This window comes from Camellia sinensis, chromosome 10 (genome assembly GCF_055761805.1).
Source record: "Camellia sinensis isolate YWXY chromosome 10, ASM5576180v1, whole genome shotgun sequence".
NCBI classification, from domain to species: Eukaryota; Viridiplantae; Streptophyta; class Magnoliopsida; order Ericales; family Theaceae; genus Camellia; species Camellia sinensis.
This window is the reverse complement of record NC_138970.1, coordinates 144,711,138-144,729,901: the sequence shown is the minus strand read 5'-3', so window position 1 is coordinate 144,729,901 and position 18,764 is coordinate 144,711,138. Positions and strand designations below refer to the sequence as shown.

The 18,764-nt window shown below is 42.5% G+C and overlaps 1 protein-coding gene across 1 annotated transcript; it reads right to left on the bottom strand.

Moving 5' to 3' along the window:
• Positions 1-12,858: 12,858 nt before the first annotated feature.
• On the bottom strand, positions 12,859-16,539 carry LOC114270566 (uncharacterized). Its single transcript, XM_082890475.1, has one exon. It carries the CDS (start codon positions 16,537-16,539, stop codon positions 12,859-12,861), a length of 3,681 nt encoding a protein of 1,226 aa, XP_082746601.1.
• Positions 16,540-18,764: the final 2,225 nt, after the last annotated feature.

Sequence of the window (18,764 nt, the reverse complement as noted above, 5' to 3'; positions counted from 1 at the left end):
AGGTACCTCCTGCCTACCATGCCTGCCACGCCTACCACGCCCTCGTCCTGACATCCTAATAAAGGTAACCAAGACCATTAGCACATTCACTAATGTGCCGAAGCTATAACACCCTCGTCCTAATGCATGGACAACTGTAATTCACTCCACGTAAGCACATAAACACATAAGCATTTACGAATTTCATTTCCGGATAATGATTGTCCCGAGGCGTTACTAGAGTTCCGATTAGAAACAGCATTGATCAAGTGCTTTTCAGACAAGACTCCCAGAAACCCAAGGATCCAATCAACATCCTAGAAACTACATTCCATACCCACATAGTCATATAAGCATGCTATCAATTAAGCACATAGCATATGACACTACATCTAAGTCTCTATCAAGCGAGACAAACCTATTGTGATCCTAATCACTTCCCACGTACCCAAAGTATTCGAACCCGGTACGCTCTGATACCAAGTTGTAACGCCCTCAAAATAATAACATTAAACCAACATTTTAGACATACATTGATACAAAAGAAATTGACCATTTCTATTCATCAGAGTAATTCTTACAACTGTATTACATGTTAACAACAAAAGCAAATGCCCTAAGGGCTTACAGCTTTCCAAGTTAACACTTGGTTACAAAAAGAAGAGTACTAACTCTATACATATTAAGCCCTTGGCTCGAATTTACATGTAATACATCAAAATAAACAAACGAAAGAGTCTTCAACTCTCATCATCATCCAAGCTATGTCCTTGGGGGTGGCATACTACCTGTACCTGAAAATAATGCCCCATAAAGGGTGAGCCAACGCCCAGTAGAGATATGCTAAACACAGTATGAGCAATGACTAAGACATTAGCAATTGATAAATGTTCAACTTTCATAAACCAATTCGTAATCCATTTCCACTTCATGATCACTATCTTCATGTTTCATTTCAGTTTTCATTTCTTATCAATTTCACAATTTACATCAATGGCTCAGAACCTGGCCAACCACTTATATGAGACAATGACTCATATTAAACATTTCCCATTTTACAATAGATAAACATATTAGTTGTATCAACATCTCAACAGATAAGCATACAAGCTGTATCCACATTTCAACAGATATGCATATTAGCTATATCAACACATCCAGTGACAAGCATATGAGCTGTATCAACACTTCCAAAGATAAGCATACGAGCCGTATCAACACATTATCTGACAAGCATATGAGCTGTAACAGTGGAGTCCATCCCCTATCTCCTCCTAAACAACATCCGGTTTAGAGGTCCATCCCCTATCTTCCCCTAAACCGTGGAGTACATCCCTTATCTCCTCCCACACACAAAACATATATACACGAAGGTCATATACGCAATCAATCAATACATAACGTTAATGTATTCTATCAACCGTCATACTCTATGACATGTCTAATTGATTAGTTTTAGTTTGCCTAATCATCATGCATTGTCTACAACAATCAAAACTGCCCTCCACCGGTAGCCCAAGCAATTATTTCTAAACAGATAATAAAAGCTCCAACTGATAAAATATCAATGTTTTCAAAAGCGAGCGATTTATAAATCCAACTCCATCATTTCACAACATAATGAGCCAATTTCATTATTTCCAACTCAATTCCATAAGTTCACAATTTTTCCAAATTAATTATACCAATTAATTTTAAACAACAAATTAGGGCTTTTACCCCCAACTCTCTATATTAACCCGAAGGTTCCAGTATCACCAACCAACAACTATATCATCATTTTGTAACCCAAAATACACATTATGAGCCCAAAATCACAAAACCCCTTTTAACACACTTTGAAACCCTGAGTCCCAAAATCAACCAATTCACCATTTTATCAAAACACCTAAAAATCTAGGTCAAAGACCATAAGAGTGAGTAGGAACCCCTACCTCAAAAGATGACACCCAACAAAGAAGATGATGAAAACGAACTTGCTCCAAACCACGAGTTTCTCGGATCAAAAGATAGCCCTCGACGATCAACAACTCTTTTGTAAAGGCCAAAGGTGAGGAAAGCACCCTAGCTAGATCAATACTTAGAGAGAAGTTAAGGTTTTAGAGAGAGGAGCTCTCAAATGGCTTTTTCGAAAAAGTAAGAGAGAGAAAGAGTGAGAAAAAGTGATTTAAAATTGTCCCACAGCCAACTGATATACGACATTCCTGCTCGAGTGAAAAACACAACGCTCGAGCGTCAAGAACAAAAACTAGGTCCGCTCGAGCGCAAAAAGGCCCGCTCAAGCGCCAAGACACAAGAATAAAGCACATCCGCTCGAGCGCGAAAACCAGTTCGCTCGAGCGTAGATTTCCCCCTCCCAGAACTTACACCGAACAGGTACTACCTGCTCGAGCGCCAGAGTACCGGCTCGAGCGCCACCGCTCGAGCGTAAAAAACACACCTGCAGAAGTTTTGCAGGGACACGAAAAACTGGGAGTGTGCAATCCCCGCTCGAGCGCAAGAAAACCCGCTCGAGTGGACCGCCTAAAAACTGGGCAACAAGGAATTGAAACTAAGGCCTAACTAACCTGTAATAACCCTGCCCAAAACATCCTAAAACTCAATCAAGCGGAATTAAAGGACGACAACAAGATAGATACAACTACCAACTTCACGGAACCAAGTCCGGAACACAACAAAATAGTAAAGGGACAACCGGGATCGCTATACCAAAGCGAGGGGGTGTCTATAAAGTCGGGCATGCTACTATGGTCTCTAAACAAATAGCTGCCCTATCCCGCAACCTTGACCAACTTCTTTCAGTAGGGCAATTTTCTGCACAGCCTTTACCACCTCAATATCAGGAGGTGTGTCTTATTTGTTCTCACACTACTCACCATGTTACTGAATGTCCCATAGCTTCACAGTTTCCTCAGTTAATCGAAGAACATGTTCTTGCGACTCAAGGTTTCACCAAACCAGGTAATGATCCATATTCCAATACCTATAATCAGGGGTGGTGTAATCATCCCAACTTCTCTTGAAGACCACCAACTCAAGGCAATTCTTCTGCTCCACCACAACCACCTAGGTAGAATTTCAATAATTTTGCCAACCCACCTTCTTACTGACCACCTCCACAACAACCATCTTACCAACAACCACCTTCCCCACCTCCATGATAGTCCACTTTTGAGGAGAAGGAACTGTAAGTCCTCCAAGGACTTGAGGGTGTGCCTGAATTGGTCCACTCTCATTTGCAGTCTATCTCTAATCTCGAGACCCAACTAGTTCAATTAGTTAACACACTCATACGGAGGAAGGAAGGTAAGCTACCTAGCCAACCGGTGACTAATCCTACGGGTCACTATAGGGTAGAGAGTTCTAATGCGAGTGGTCCATACCACGAGCAAGTTCAAGCTGTGATAACTCTTAGGAATGGGCATGAGTTAGATACTCACCCCGAGGTGACCAAAGGAAATGAAGGAAAGCATGGTTATTTGATTTCAAGAGTCAAGTGCAAGGATAGTAGCACCACCAAGAGAGATGATCTACCCTCTTCATCTTTGAGTGAGCCATTGGAACCATTTGTGCCTAAGGCCCCTTTCTCGTAATGCTTTTACCTTTCGGGAAAAATAAGGCATCCATGAAGGCAATGATGGAAATTTTCAAGCAAGTCAAAATTAACCTTTCCCTGTTGGAAACCATCAAACAAGTGCTTTCTTATGCTAAGTTTTTGAAGGACCTTTACACCTAAAATGGCAAAGTCAAAACCCATGTGTCTAAGAAGGTCCTTCTAACTGAGCAAGTTAGCTCCATCTTGTTACACAAGGCACCACCTAAGCCTAAGGACCCTGGTGCACCCAATATCTCTTGCACTATTGGTGATCACTTCATAGATAGAGCCCTCATTGACTTTGGTGCTAGTTTGAACCTTTTTCCATATTCTGTGTATGAGGAGTTTGGGTTAGGGGAGTTGAAATCAACAATGATGACTCTTCAGTTAGCCGATTGTTCCCTCAAGGTACTACGAGGCATGATTGAGGATGTCCTTGCTAATGTCGACAAATTTTATCTTCCCATTGACTTTCTTGTCCTTGACATGGAACCCATAGTCACACTTAAGAGGCCAATCCCTGTCATCCTTGGTTGACCTTTCTTGGCCACAGCCAATGCAAACATTAGCTATCGGACTGGGGTTATGGAGGTGTCATTTGGGAACATGCGAGTCAAGCTTAACAAATTTAGTGTTTCCCAACATCCTTCACGTGAGGATAAGCACTTCATGGTTGGCATTGTCGATGAGTGTGTCGAGGGTGCCTTATCTTCCATCGTTGTCGCTGACCCTTTAGAGATTTGCCTTGCCAACTTTGGTTTTGAGGCCTTCGATATTGATCGCTCCATTGAGGAGGTCAATGCTTTACTTGACTCCTTTCTACCTGTCTATTGCCCACCATGGCGGATGGGGTTTTAACCCCTTCCTACCCTTTCGAGCATACTAGGCCCTCGATCTACTGAAGTACCACCCAAACTCGAGTTAAAACTTTTTTCGGCTACACTCAAATATGCTTTTTTAGGGTCTGAGGATACATTACCTGTTATCATTGCATCTGACTTAACTACCATGTAGGGAAGTCAATTTCTTAGTGTCCTCTAGGCACACAAACGTGCCATAGGTTCGTTAGTAAGAGATTTGAGGGGCATTGATCCTTCCGTTTGTATACATTGCATTTATCATGAGGATAATGCTAAGCCTTCTCGTGAGTCGCAACGGAGGTTGAATCCAAACATGAAAGAGGTCGTTAAGAAAAAGGTTGTCAAATTGCTCGGTTCGGGTATCATATATCCCATCTCTAATAGCAAGTGTGTTAGTCTCACACAAGTAGTGCCCAAGAAATCGGGTATCACTGTGGTTGAGAATGAAAAGGGTGAGCTAGTCCACACACGCACCACCACCGGGTGTCGTGTGTGCATTAATTATCGTTGGCTCAATTCCATGACTCAGAAGGATCACTTTCCCTTGCCTTTTATTGATCAGATCCTAGAACGGTTTGCAGGGCAGAGTTACTATTGTTTCCTTGATGGCTATTCTGGCTACAATCAAGTTCCTATGTACCTAATGACCAGGAAAAGGCCACATTCACATGTCCTTTTAGCACTTTTGCCTATCGCCGAATGTCCTTTGGGCTTTACAATGCACTCGCGACCTTTCAACGGTGCTTGATGTCTATCTTTTTTGATATGGTGGAGAAATTCTTAGAGGTCTTTATGGATGACTTCTCCGTGTTCAGGCTGTTTTTTGAGGAATGTCTCTAAAACTTAATCAAAATCCTTACTCGTTGTATAGAGACAAACCTTGTTTTGAGTTTGGAGAAGAGCCACTTTATGGTTCGGGAGGGAATTGTGTTAGGGCACATTGTGTCCCCCTCGTGGTGTTGAGGTCAATAAGGCAAAGGTCGAATTGATCTCTAGCCTGCCCCCACCTACTTCCGTGCACCAGGTGCGCTTATTCTTAGGGCACGCGGGTTTTTGCCACCGATTTATCAAAGACTTTAGTAACATCTCACACCCCCTATGCACTCTTTTGGCCAAGGATACCCCGTTTGTCTTTGAAAAAGCATGTTTGGTGGCTTTTGAAACACTCCGAGATGCACTTTCCACTGCCGCTATCATGCACTCCCCTGATTGGTCTCTTCCTTTTAAGATTATATGCGATGCATCTAATTTTGCACTCGGCGCCATTTTGGGCCAAATGGTGAATAAAGTGCCCCATGTTATATATTATGTCAATCATACTCTTTCTGATGGTCAATTAAATTACACTACCTCTAAGGTTATTGTGTTCACTAATCACGCCGCATTACGATACCTATTATCCAAAAAAGAGACCAAACCTAGGTTAATTAAGTGGATTCTACTTCTTCAGGAGTTTGACCTAGAAATTCGGGATAAGAAGGGATCCTAGAATATCATTGCGGATCATCTATCCTGAATCCTCATTGAGCACACAAGTGACCCCTTAGCTTTACACAACTTATTTCTGGATGAGCAACTTTTTATGGTGTCATACGTAACCCCTCTCTACCCCTCTCCCGGTGGTTTGCCCACATAGAGAATTACTTGGCGGTGGGGCAAATTCCTAAAACTGAGTGTAAACAAGACAAAGATCAATTTTTCTCACAAGTCAAGCACTATTTCTAGGAAAACTCGAAAATGTTCAAGTATTGTTCGGATCAATTGATTCGGCGTTGTGTGCCTAAGAGTGAGATCCATAGTATTCTCACCATTTGTCACTCTCATGCATGTGGCGACAATTTTAGTGGCAGAAAACGGCTGCCAAGGTTTTGCAATGTAGGTTCTACTGGCCCTCTATCTTCAAAGATGTCCATAACTTCAATAGAGCTTGTGTGCATTGTCAATGCATGGGCTCTGTGTCACGACGAGATATGATGTCGATGACCCTATTTTGATTGTTGAGATTTTTGATGTTTGGGGCATCGACTTTATGGGTCCCTTTCCACCATCCTTTGGATTTGAATACATTCTGGTGGCCATGGACTATGTCTCCAAGTGGGTTAAGGCAATGGCCACCAAAACGAGTGACCACAAAGTTGTGGTTAAATTCCTCCATGAAATCATTTTTTGTCGTTTTGGGTTCCCACATGCCGTAATTAGTGACGATGGCAAACATTTTTACAACCGATTCTTCGAGGCATTGGTGCGAAAATTCATGATCACTTACAAAGTTGGCACTCCTTATCACTTGCAGACTAGTGGTCAAGTAGAGATTTCTAATAGGGACATCAAACATATCCTCGAGAAAACTATAAGGCTTAATACGAAAGATTGGTCCACTAGGTTGGTTGGTGCACTTTGGGCCTATCGCACTGCATATAAGACACCCATCGGGATGTCTCCATATAGGATTATGTTTAGGGAAGCGTGCTATCTCCCTGTTGAGTTAGAACACCGAGCTTTGTGGGCCACTAAAAAGTTCAATTTTGATATGGCCAAAGCTGGTGACCATCAAAAACTCTAACTCAATGAGTTAGAGGAGCTCTACAATGACACATATGAGAACTCCAAAATTTACAAGGATAGGACTAAGGCATTTCATGATAAACACATTTTTTGTAATTCCTTCGAGCCTCACCAAAAAATATGGCTCTTCAATGCCAAATTGTGGTTGTTTCTGAGTAAACTCTGATCTCGATGGGATGGACCATATGAGATTATCGAAGTATTTTCACATGGGGCGGTTGACATTAAAAATTCACAAGATGGTACGACCTTAAAGGCTAATAGCCAACGATTGAAACATTAGGTGAATGGTATTGAGAGATGGGAGATGATTGAGGTCGTCCACTTGATAAACCCAATATATCTTCTATAGTAATGGCATTGAGTCTAGGACACGTTAAATCCTCTAAAGGTGCAAGTCTTTTGGTGTTCGCCGTGCCTGAACGGCCTCTGATGGTCTAGTATAGCCACCTACTATGTTTGTGATGAGTTCCTTGGAGATCAACTGAGGCGGTGGAAATTGGAGTTCGAATGGCAAAGTCTAGAACATAAAGGCTTGGAAATTCCAAGACTAAAGTCTGGTTTAAATATCCAGGGGTGTAGAGATTGCTTCAAAACCACCTCGGCTTGAAATCTGTATGGAAACCCCATAGGTTGAGGTAGCTTTGGCTTATCAATTCTGGACACCGAGTCAACCTAGTTTGTCACCTTGTTGGAGAATAGGGAAAGTTGCCCACATAGTTAGAGAGAAAAGTAGTACTCGTGATTTTCTCGTGAAGATTATATTTTTATTGAGGATTTTATAATTTGTTAGTGCTTATTTTAAATGTCAAATACATGATACAGGTAGAAAAAAAAAAAAAAAAATTTTGAGGGGGTGGTTATTTTTTGTTTTTGTTACGAAAAAAAAAAAAAAAACTCGTGTAGATTCCATGGCCGCACAAGTGGTTTTCTGGTGCCTTAGGCCTCGTTTGGGATGCTACCTTTTTAGTCAATTAGCCAAAAAATTACTAAATTAGCCAATTAGCCAATTAGTCATACCAAACAGTCAACAATTACGGTTTCTCTCTACTTTTTGCACAGCTTTTCGTAATTAGTCAAAAAGTCATCCCAAACATATAAGTTTTTTTTACCTACCTTTTTAACCAATTAACTAAAAAATTACTAAATTAACCTATTTCTAAAGGAGTCCTTAATTAGTTTGTCTTTGTCTCAATCCACCGGTGCCCTCTCTTTTTCTGCCCGTGTGGATTTCCACGCAGTTTGCCAAACCACCACCCTAGACCCATATCCCTAGTCAAAACCCTAGACCTACATTCCTTCTCTCTCTCTCCCCCTCTCTTTCTCTCTCCTTCTCCAGCACATCCACACTACAAACCACCTTCCTATCAACCTCCCTCCCCACTACCTATTCAACCCTCACTGGCCGTCCTCCTTCTTCCTCTCCTGTTCGCCACTGTTACCGTCGCCGGAGTCCTCCATCTCCGGCATTTATCTCTCTCTCTCTCTCTCTCCTCTCCTCATTTTTTCAATGTCTTTCTCACTATACTCTCTTGCTTCATCCTCATGCTGATCCATTATTCTAGCGTCATCGCCGAGTCGCCACTTGCGCCCTTTCAGCGCCGTAGATGCTACATTGCTACCAGCCGTTGCAGGTTGCCACCACTAACTCTTGTGCATCTCACCACCCTCTTTCTTTCTCTCTGGCCATTACTACTGCACCGCCGCCAGTCCACTCGCGCCACTATCATGACTCCAACTCGGCGTCTTTCATTTCTCCCCCTGCCAGTGCTGCCACCCACTCCGACCCCGGGCTCTCTCTAATAATAATAATAAATAAATAAATAAATAAATAAATAAACATAATAATAAGAAATAAACAACACAAAAAATAAAAAAATTAACACAAAAAAATAAAAATAAAAATAAAAACAAGAAAAAAAGATGGTTGAGCTTTTTATTGTTGTCTTCCACTTGTCGGGCCTGATTGGAACATTGTTTGTGTGTTACTACATTGGGAGATAGGATTATCCAAAAAATATCTTTTCCCTGGAGCATCTTTATTCATTAATTCATTGGGATTGGTTGCATACTTAAGGATTATGTTAATTCTGTTGACTTGTTGTTGTGGCCTAAGCCAGTTGGGAGGAGGGGGCATAGACCCACTTTTAGCTTTTGCATGCATTTCCTTATTATTTCCTACGCCCTGCACATACTCTATTGTTCCATATCTTTTTCATGCCTATGCTTTATGTCTCTTTGCTCTTGGTGGTTGCCTTGTTTTGCAGACATGTCCACTCATATCGGTAGCCGGGCCAAGAGAGGGCGCTCCACCATTGGGTCTTCCTCCACTGCCCCTGTCTGTGATGTCCCTATGGCTTTTTGGGCCCAAAAAGCCATTGCTCAGAATACCACCTATGATCTTGAGTACTTCCGGCCTAACGCCTCCACTAGTTGGGCGGTTAGGAACTTGGCGGCCCGTCAGCTTTTGTGTTTGTGTCAGGTGGATATTCCCGCTTACCCTTAGCTTGTCTAGCTATTCTATCAGAATATGCTTACGGACCCTTTCAAGGATTGTTTGCCGACTACAGTTTTTTTTTTTTTTTGATCAGCAAAAGAGAGCCTTTATTGACGCAAAAACCAAACAAAACCAGAGATTACATCAAAAAAGGAGGGGAAGAGCAGCAAGCTAGCTCACCCCAGGAGTTTGGTGAGGAACCAAACCCAAGAAGAAGAGAAACACAGAAGAAAGCAACAAAAACAGAAAAACACCAACAGACCAATAACAGAGCAAAACATAAGCCAACATCAGAAATGCACTGCAGCCAAAACGACCCCCACAGCCACAACCTGCGCATAGCAACCAACACCCAATACACCATAGCAGAGCTCCTGGGCTTCAAAGCCCACAGAACAACCCACAGAACAGCCCACTTAGCTGACAGCAGCAGTAGCAAACTAAACACCATGCTGCCTTAGGACAGTGCCATGAGGTAATACATCACTTCTCAGCCCCCAACAGAGCAGCATTCCATTTCTGATTCATCACTCCTGATTACTAGCAGATGAACAACTGAACAGAGGCACACTTAAGACCACTATCCACTGCACTCCAGCATATGAGTAGCATAACAGATGAAAGCACACTGAGGACTGCCCAGCACTCTAACATATGAACATCCTCCAAAACCACTGTCCTCTGCACTCTAGCAGATTAGCAACCAGATTAGCAACCAGACAGACAGCAACATATAGCAGACAGCAACATAATGAACCTGGTGAATGCATCAAGGCAGCAACATACAACAGATAGCAACATTCATCCTCAATACCACTGTCCAGTGAATGCATCAAGACAGCCTATACCTAGCTCCCCTGCCTTAAACAATAATGAACCTGGTGCAAATTAAAAACTACATCATTAATGGAGAACTCTACTTTGGCTGGGGAGGATTTTACCCACAAAGCGATTCTTACTTTGACAACCTCACATAAATCTTCTAAATTTGGTTGAGCGCCATTAAAGATGCAATCATTCCGATGCTTCCAAATGGACCAAAGGACAGCCATAGGCATAACCTTCCACATCACTTTCTCAAGCTTCTTCATCTTGCAAAATGACCACCACTGCAATAGCCCTTCCACTGATTTTGGCATCACCCACTGAACACCCCACCACTTCATAATCTGAGACCACAGTAGCCAGACAAATAGGCAAAAGAGCAAGATATGGTTGACCGATTCCACCTCATTTTGACAGAAAGCACAGCTAACATTGGCAGCCTCATCTAGAATCCCAATTCTTTGGAGATAGCTGGATGTTTTCAACTTGCCTAACCATGCCAACCACCCAAAGAATTTAACTTTTGGTGGTGCACAGTTGTTCCATACTTCCCTTGTCACTTTCGTATCAGGACCTAGTAATGATTCACATTTTCTATAACCTGAAGCAACAGAATACATCCCAGAGGAATTAGCCCTCCACATCCATATATCGGGCGACATGACCCTCACAGCCGGTGCACTCCTGAGTACGGTTTGCCGACTACAGTTGATGGCATCACCCATACCAGCCACCTTGAGAATCTAGCCACTATCCTTGGGTGCCACTGCACTCGTTCCCACCGCTCCCCTTTCAGGACTATGATGACATGCACCCGGTCACTCATCTTATCTAGATCAATTTTCCAGACCGTGCGGGTAATGCGATTTATACGTTTATTTGTTGCCGTAACTTGCCTCCCCGGCTCTAGTTGATTGATGTCATATTTTGATGTAATGTCATTCCTTTGGGGCATAAGGAGGAGCGTTGTGGTACTTTCATTCAGGTTCTTCACCATTTTGAGTTCGATTATTTAGTAGATGTCCCGCAGCTCATTTAGGATCAGATACATAAGATCATGACAGATGTGCAAATCAAGCAAACTCAAAGCTCGCAGACTTGGCCACTTCCCTTCGCCAACTTGATCGCTCATCTCTTTCGCCACTACTCGAGCTACCGATTTGATCCTGATGAGGAGGTCATAGAGGAGGTCTTGCAATATACTGAGCAAACTTGGCTCCACAGTTTGTCTCGTTTGCCTCCCCTTCAGATGCAGCCTCATGCCGCCCATGTTGACCCCATGGGTTTGGGTCATGATGCTCCCACTGACGATCCTGCCCCCGGCCCTACTGCTTCCGGTCCTGCTGATCCACCAACCCTCGTCTTTATGACTCATGCTGATTATGAGGCCCTCTATCAGAAACACCTTCACCTTCAGCAGTCTGTGGACACCCTTTAGACTGATTTTTATGCCTATCGGGACCTTTCTCAGCAGCACTATAAGGCCTCTCATTTGTCTAGTGTAGGTTGTAAATAGATCTGCAAGAGGGTGGTGGGAGGTGGGAGAGGAGGGGACAGCCATTAGAGAGCTAAGGCTTCACTGGAAGAACGAAAATAGTCACAATTTTTTTTTTTTTGATCAGCAAAAGAGAACTTTATTGATGACAAAAACATACACATACATATGAGTTGAACATCAATAAAGAGGTGGAAGAGCAGAAGCGCATCAAAGCTAACAACCCAATCCCAACTAGGTTGGCACCGAGAAGAAAGCCCAATCATCTGCGAGCTCAACCACAAAGGGATGGTGAGAGACCATGCCCAGAAATAAAATAAAGACCCCAAAAACTCAACCCCCAATTCACCATGCAACCCCCAAAAGAATTCCAGCAGGGCAGAGCAGACCAATTCATCTATAATTACCACCTAGCTATCAGCAGCAGACCAGCAGATGATTGGGGTTGGCATCATCTATCCAATATTGCAACATATGATTCTAAGCGACAGATTCATGAAACAGGCCTTCATAGTAGAAACAAATCAGCAGCAACAACTGCCACTCTGCAGCCGCAATAGCAGCAGAACAACCACCAATAGCTTAGCAGCATCACACCAAGTATTAGTGCATTAGCAAACCAAAAAGAAGAGTCCATTCTAATATGTTCCTCTCAATCACCACCTACAGACTAGTACCAGAATCAGGTCACAGAACAGCGGCAGCCAATTCTGACCAAGAAATTCAGACCACCAACCAATTCATACAACACCAGCCAAAACAAGGTACCCATCTACTGATCCTATTTGACAGCAAAACCTGGGGAAGTTGGAGAAGTCACCATTCAGACCAGTGCAACACACAGATCACAGTAGCTATTCAGTCATGAAGGATGCTGCCACTACACCAGAATAATGCAGATAAATCCAGATCAATGACAGAAAGAAACTTGTACACCAGCTACTACTGCCAATTGAGCTAACTTGGGCCACTGATGCCTATTGAGCCATCCACAAACCAACTAACCAGCTTACAGACATGAACACATCCTCAGTCCCTTAATCTATACACAGTTGCAGACCTGCTTCAGGTTATATAACACATCATGCACCGAGTAATTAAACTCTCTCAAGGAAGAAACAGCCCACATAGCAACTCTGGTTTTTACCAGATCAGCCAACTCATCCAAAGGTGGTTGTGCTTCATTAAATATGCACTCATTCCTGAGTTTCCACACAGACCACATTACTGCCAAAGGTATCATCTTCCAGATCTCCTTTACCTTTTTCTTCATAACTGGACCTAACCAGCAGTGGAGCACTGCCTCCACTGAACCAGGAATAGCCCAGCTCAAGTTCCACCAACACATAATACTGGCCCATATTCTCCAGATCCTAGGACAGTGAAGGAGGACATGATTTAAAGACTCCACCTCCGCTTTACAAAACACACACAGTGCACTAACATTAGAATTCAATACTCCAATTCTTTGTAGGAATTCAGAGGACTTAATCCTACCTCTCCAAGCCAACCAGCTCAAAAACTGTACTCTGGGGGGGGCTAAGTTATTCCAAATGCTTTTGGTGACTGAGATATTTGGCCCTTTACATGCTACCACCCACTTCCATACTGATGACACAGTAAAGACTCCAGAAGGGTGCGCTAACCAATAGCAATAGTCTTCAGCGCCTTCATTTAGTGTAGGAACTCTCCGAACCAAATCATTAAGTTTCAACACTTCCTCCTCTTCCCAAGCAAGAAGAGGCCTTCTAAAATCAATGTTCCAGGCTGTACCCACACCTCTGCTATGAACATGCTCAAACAAGGTGCCATCCTTTTCAACTGCCAAGGAAAATAATCTGGGAAATACCTCATTCAGACTTTGATTATTAAGCCACCTATCAATCCAGAACCGCACTCGTCTACCATTTCCAACAATTACCTTGAAGTTTTGCAAAAAGAAATCTCGCAAGTCAGGATTTTCTGCAGCCACTGAAAGTACACCCTTCCACAAATTTGACATAGGCCGAGACTCACCTAAAAATAGGCTCCATCTGCCACCCACACTTCCATACTTGCTGCAAACCACTTGTTTCCATAAAGCTGAATCCTCTTTGCCATATCTCCACCACCATTTAATTAAGAGGCACTCATTAACTTGACTTAGGTTTCTCACACCTAGCCCACCTTGATCTTTGCTTAGACAAATCTCCTTCCAGCTAACTAGGTGCACTTTTTTCTGGATTTCAGAGCCTCCCCAAAGAAAATTGGCTTGAATTTTGTCTAGTGATTTTGCAATCCCCACTGGTAACTTGAATAAGGATAGGAAATAGACTGGCAAGCTTGACAAAACAGACTTTATCAGTGTTAATCTTCCTGCAAAAGACAAATACCTTCTCTTCCAAGAAGCTAGCTTACTCTTAAACTTGTCCACTACTGGTTTCCATGAGCTCTTTCTTCTTGGATTTGCTCCTAATGGAAGACCCAGATAGTTTAATGGCAGCTTTTGGCTGAGGCAGTTAAGTTTCTTTGCAAAGACCTTTACTAAGTCATCCTGAACACCCACCCCACACACTTTGCTTTTATGGAAATTTATTTTGAGTCCTGACATCACCTCAAAGCATCTTAAGATCCTTTTCACCGCAACGATTTCTTCCCAATCAGCTTCACAAAAGATAATAGTATCATCAGCGAATTGCAAGTGTGATAGTTTTAACTCATTTGTTCCTATTGTGACTCCTCTGATCAATCCCTCTTCTTTGGCTCTTTCCATAAGTATATTGAGGCCCTCAGCTACCATGTTAAAAAGGAAAGGTGAAAGTGGGTCACCTTGCCTAAGGCCTTTCATGGGGGAGAATTCTGTAGTAGGTGAACCATTAACTAGTACTGAAATTCTAGCTGTAGATATGCACGTCTTTATCCAACCCACCCATTTCTCACCAAAACCAAAATTGGCCATCATTGAATACAAAAACTCCCAATTTACTGAGTCATACGCCTTTTCAAAGTCCAATTTTAGTATGATTCCTTTCTTTTTTAACCTTTTCCACCAATCCACCACCTCATTGGCAATTAGGACTCCATCTAGAATATATCTTCCACTCAGAAATGCCGTTTGTACTTCACTAATGATCTTGGGTAGGACCTGCCTCAACCTTTTTGATAAGACTTTGGCAATTATTTTATACATGGAGCTAACCAAACTGATTGGCCTATAGTCACATAGACCCACTGGATTTTCCTTCTTAGGAATCAAGGTAATAAATGAACTATTCACTCCTTTGGCCAACTTACCATAGGAGTGGAACTCATTCATCATCTGTACAATCTCCCCTTTCATGGTGACCCAGCATTTTTGGATACACTTTAGATTAAAGCCATCCGGCCCCGGGGCTTTATTACCATCACAGTCGATGATTGCTGCCCAGATTTCAGCCTCTACAAAATCTGCCTCCAATAATTCAGTTGAATCTATTTGACTAATTGAGGCAAAAACACCTGACAGCTTTGGTCTACACCTCCATCCTTCAGTGAACAACTGAGTATAATGGCTAACCACAGCTTGTTTAATCATCCCAGGCTGATCATGCAGTACTCCATGCTCATTAACTGAGTTCAATAAGTTTTTCTTTTGCCTTTTACTTGCCATTATATGAAACAATCTGGTATTTTTATCCCCATTTTGAGCCCACACCATTCTAGATTTTTGATGCCACAACCATTCCTTTTTCTTGCTCAAATCCCAGGCTAAACTTCTAACTTCTGCCATTCTTTTAATTTCATAATCATGGAGAATCCTTTCTTCAGCTTTTAAATCCCATTCATGAATTTCATCCTCTGCTTGTTTCAGCTGTTCATCAAGGTTACCAAACACCTCGTAGTTCCATCTTCTTAGGTATACTCGCAGATTTCCTAGCTTTTTCAATAGCTTATAACTGGCCCACCCACTTACCTGTGTTTCTTCCCAACAATTCTTTACTGCTTCTTTGAATTTAGGATGCAAACACCATGCATTTATGAATCTAAAAGGTTTTGGACCCCAATCCCGCTCGTCCTCCATGAGGAGTATTGGACAATGGTCAGAAATGGTTCGAGGTAGCCCCCACTGTTTCAACTTTAATCTTTCCAACCACGTAGGATCTAGAAGGAATCTATCAATCCTACTCCATCTATCTCCATCCATCGCATTACACCAAGTGAAATTTCTGCCTAGCATTGGTATATCAATCAGTTCCAACTTTTCAATCAATTCATTGAAGTCCTTCATCCCTCTTTCCCTTCTAGAGCATCCTTTTCTTTCACTCATGAATCTTATTTCGTTAAAATCTCCACCTATACACCAGGGACTTGAGAAAGCTGATTTAAGCTGGGCTAAAGCATACCATAACTGTCTTCTTTTCAACACGTCATTGAGTGCATAAATATTAATAATCACACAACTAAAATTATGAAAACCCATACCTGATAAAAGTAAGAAATTTCTGTTGCTGCAACACTCCTTTAGTTCAAAAATTTGTGGATTCCACAAGCATAGCAGTCCACCAGCACTGCCTTCAGCCCCCACCTCCATGCTCTCTAGCTCCTCCCATGGCCATAATGACTTAAGGAACTTGTCGTCTACTTTACTCCTCTTTGTCTCCTGCAGCAGCAAGACATCAATCTTCCTCTCCCTAACTAAGTTTTTAATTTTTCTTCTCTTTTCAGGCCGTCGCAGACCCCTAACATTCCAGGATAGAATAATCATAAAAACTGTTCACAGATCCCAAATCCCCTCACCTCTGCCTGACCTGGCCTAGGGAATAATTCCCTCCCCATCGATTTTCTCTAGGTCCTTCTCTTCAAGTTCAATTAATTTGCTAATCACCTCCTGCTCTTTACCTTCACAATTCAAGCCTAGTATTTTGCCGACTTCCATAGTAGCTTGGGCTTCACTTAGGAACTTATGCCTTCTCCTTGAGTTAAGACTCTGCTCAACTGACAATGATATTGCAGCTGCTGCTGCTCTAAAGATAGCTCCTTTGCGAAAACAGGTGCTGGTCAGTGCTCCCTTATTCTTGGTCTGCTTCGTCAGGTCAGCTCATTTCTTCTTTCTACTGCTCATTTCTGGTTTTGTACTCAGCCCCTTCCTTGATGTTGTTCCTATTTCTATCACTTTTCCTGCGGCTGGAAGCAGATCATGAGGCCTAAAATGAGTTTGGGCTATACAATCACTTAGATTTGAGGGTTCTGTTATAGGCCCATCTGCCAATACCCCAGCCTGAGGAACTTTCAAAATTACCTCTAAGTTTACCTTGGGCCTTGGACTCTCAGGTCCACTAGAGCTTGGGATTTTCTCAGGGTTGCATATAGGGCCATCAACAATTTGAATTTCATTTCTTGGAATTACCACATGCACCTGGTTAGCCTCCCTACCTACCTCGCTGACATTCAGAGTCCCCATGGCACCCCCAGATTCTTTTACGGCTGATGCAGAGAGCCACTCATTACTCTTCTCTTTTGCCCCTGAAACTCTCCCCACCATGTCCTCTCCACCATTTTTTGACAGCTGATCTACTTCCTCTTGACCCATAGATTCAGTGCCCACATTGTCGAAGCAAAAGCTGTTGCAATGGCATGGTTGTACTGCTGTTGGGAGTTCTTCACACACTCTAACTGGGAAAATATTTCCATTACATTCGACATTGATCACCTCATTTATGAACTCCAGTCGATTGGTGATTATTCTTACCTTCCCACTCTGAAACGAACTCTGACTGAGAATATCTTCACCTATCTGAACAACCTCACCCCACACCTTGCCTATGTCACTGAATGTAGTAACATTCCACAAGTTGAATGGAACACCTACACATGTTATCCACACACATCTTTCTTGTGCAATGTAAATTCCTTTCTCCCAATCTGTAGCAAAATCGCACCAGTGAACCAACCACTCTTCAATCTTTTGCCTTGCTTCCTTTTTGTGTTGTTGTGAACTGAAGGTTATCACAGCTAGCCTTCCTCCCCCAGCTCTAACTGTTACATCCTTTGCACCTCTTCTAGCAACCTCCTCCTTAAACTCATTGAATGATAGAATAGATTTGAGTTTGACTAATATACTGTCATAAAGCCACCCATTTCCAGTTTCATATGCTTTGACAGTACGTTTTGCCTTTCCAGCACTACCTCCATTCTGTACTACTTCTGCAAAGGATCTTCTGCCTACACTTTCCAACCCTTGTTGCACGAGACCCCTCTGTTGACGCTGCATCATCCGATCGTTTCCTCTGGTTACCATTGCAGGTCGCTTGATCTCACCTTTTTTGAACTCTGCCTTTTTCACTTTCAATGCCTTGTTGTCACACCACAGGCCATCCGTCTTCAGCACCGCCATTTCAGCAGCAACATTGCAATCGTATCTCACAAAACCAAACCTAGATCCCGTTGCTTTCCTTCTTTTTGCTGGGATGAAAGCATCCTTGACTACTCCAAAATTATTAAACAGAGTGAACAGGCTCCTAGGAGTCATTGAGTCTGGAAGCTCATCCACAAAGATGGTGTACAACCCCTTCTCCACTGATCTGTTACCTTGGTTACCCATCTGTCTTTTTCTGAACACTGGGTTCCAGCCTCCAGCCTCCACTTGGTTACCTTGGTTACCCATCTCATTATAATATAGTCACAATTAGAACCACTTCTGGTGTACGAAGCGAATGTTAGGACCCCCCCTCCCCAATGAGACGAGATCTGAGGAGAGCGAGAGAGTATGAGGGTTGTATAGGGTCATCGAAGATTCACCGGAGTAGCGTCAGAAATTGTTTGGGTTTAGTCGGAAACACTACATTAGGTATAATATAAAAGTTTTTAGATCATAATTAAAATATATCATAACCAACATCATAATAAGTTACAACTAACATCATAATGTCTATAACCAAATCATAATCAAATCATAATTAATACCTCAATAAATCATAATCAAATATCGTA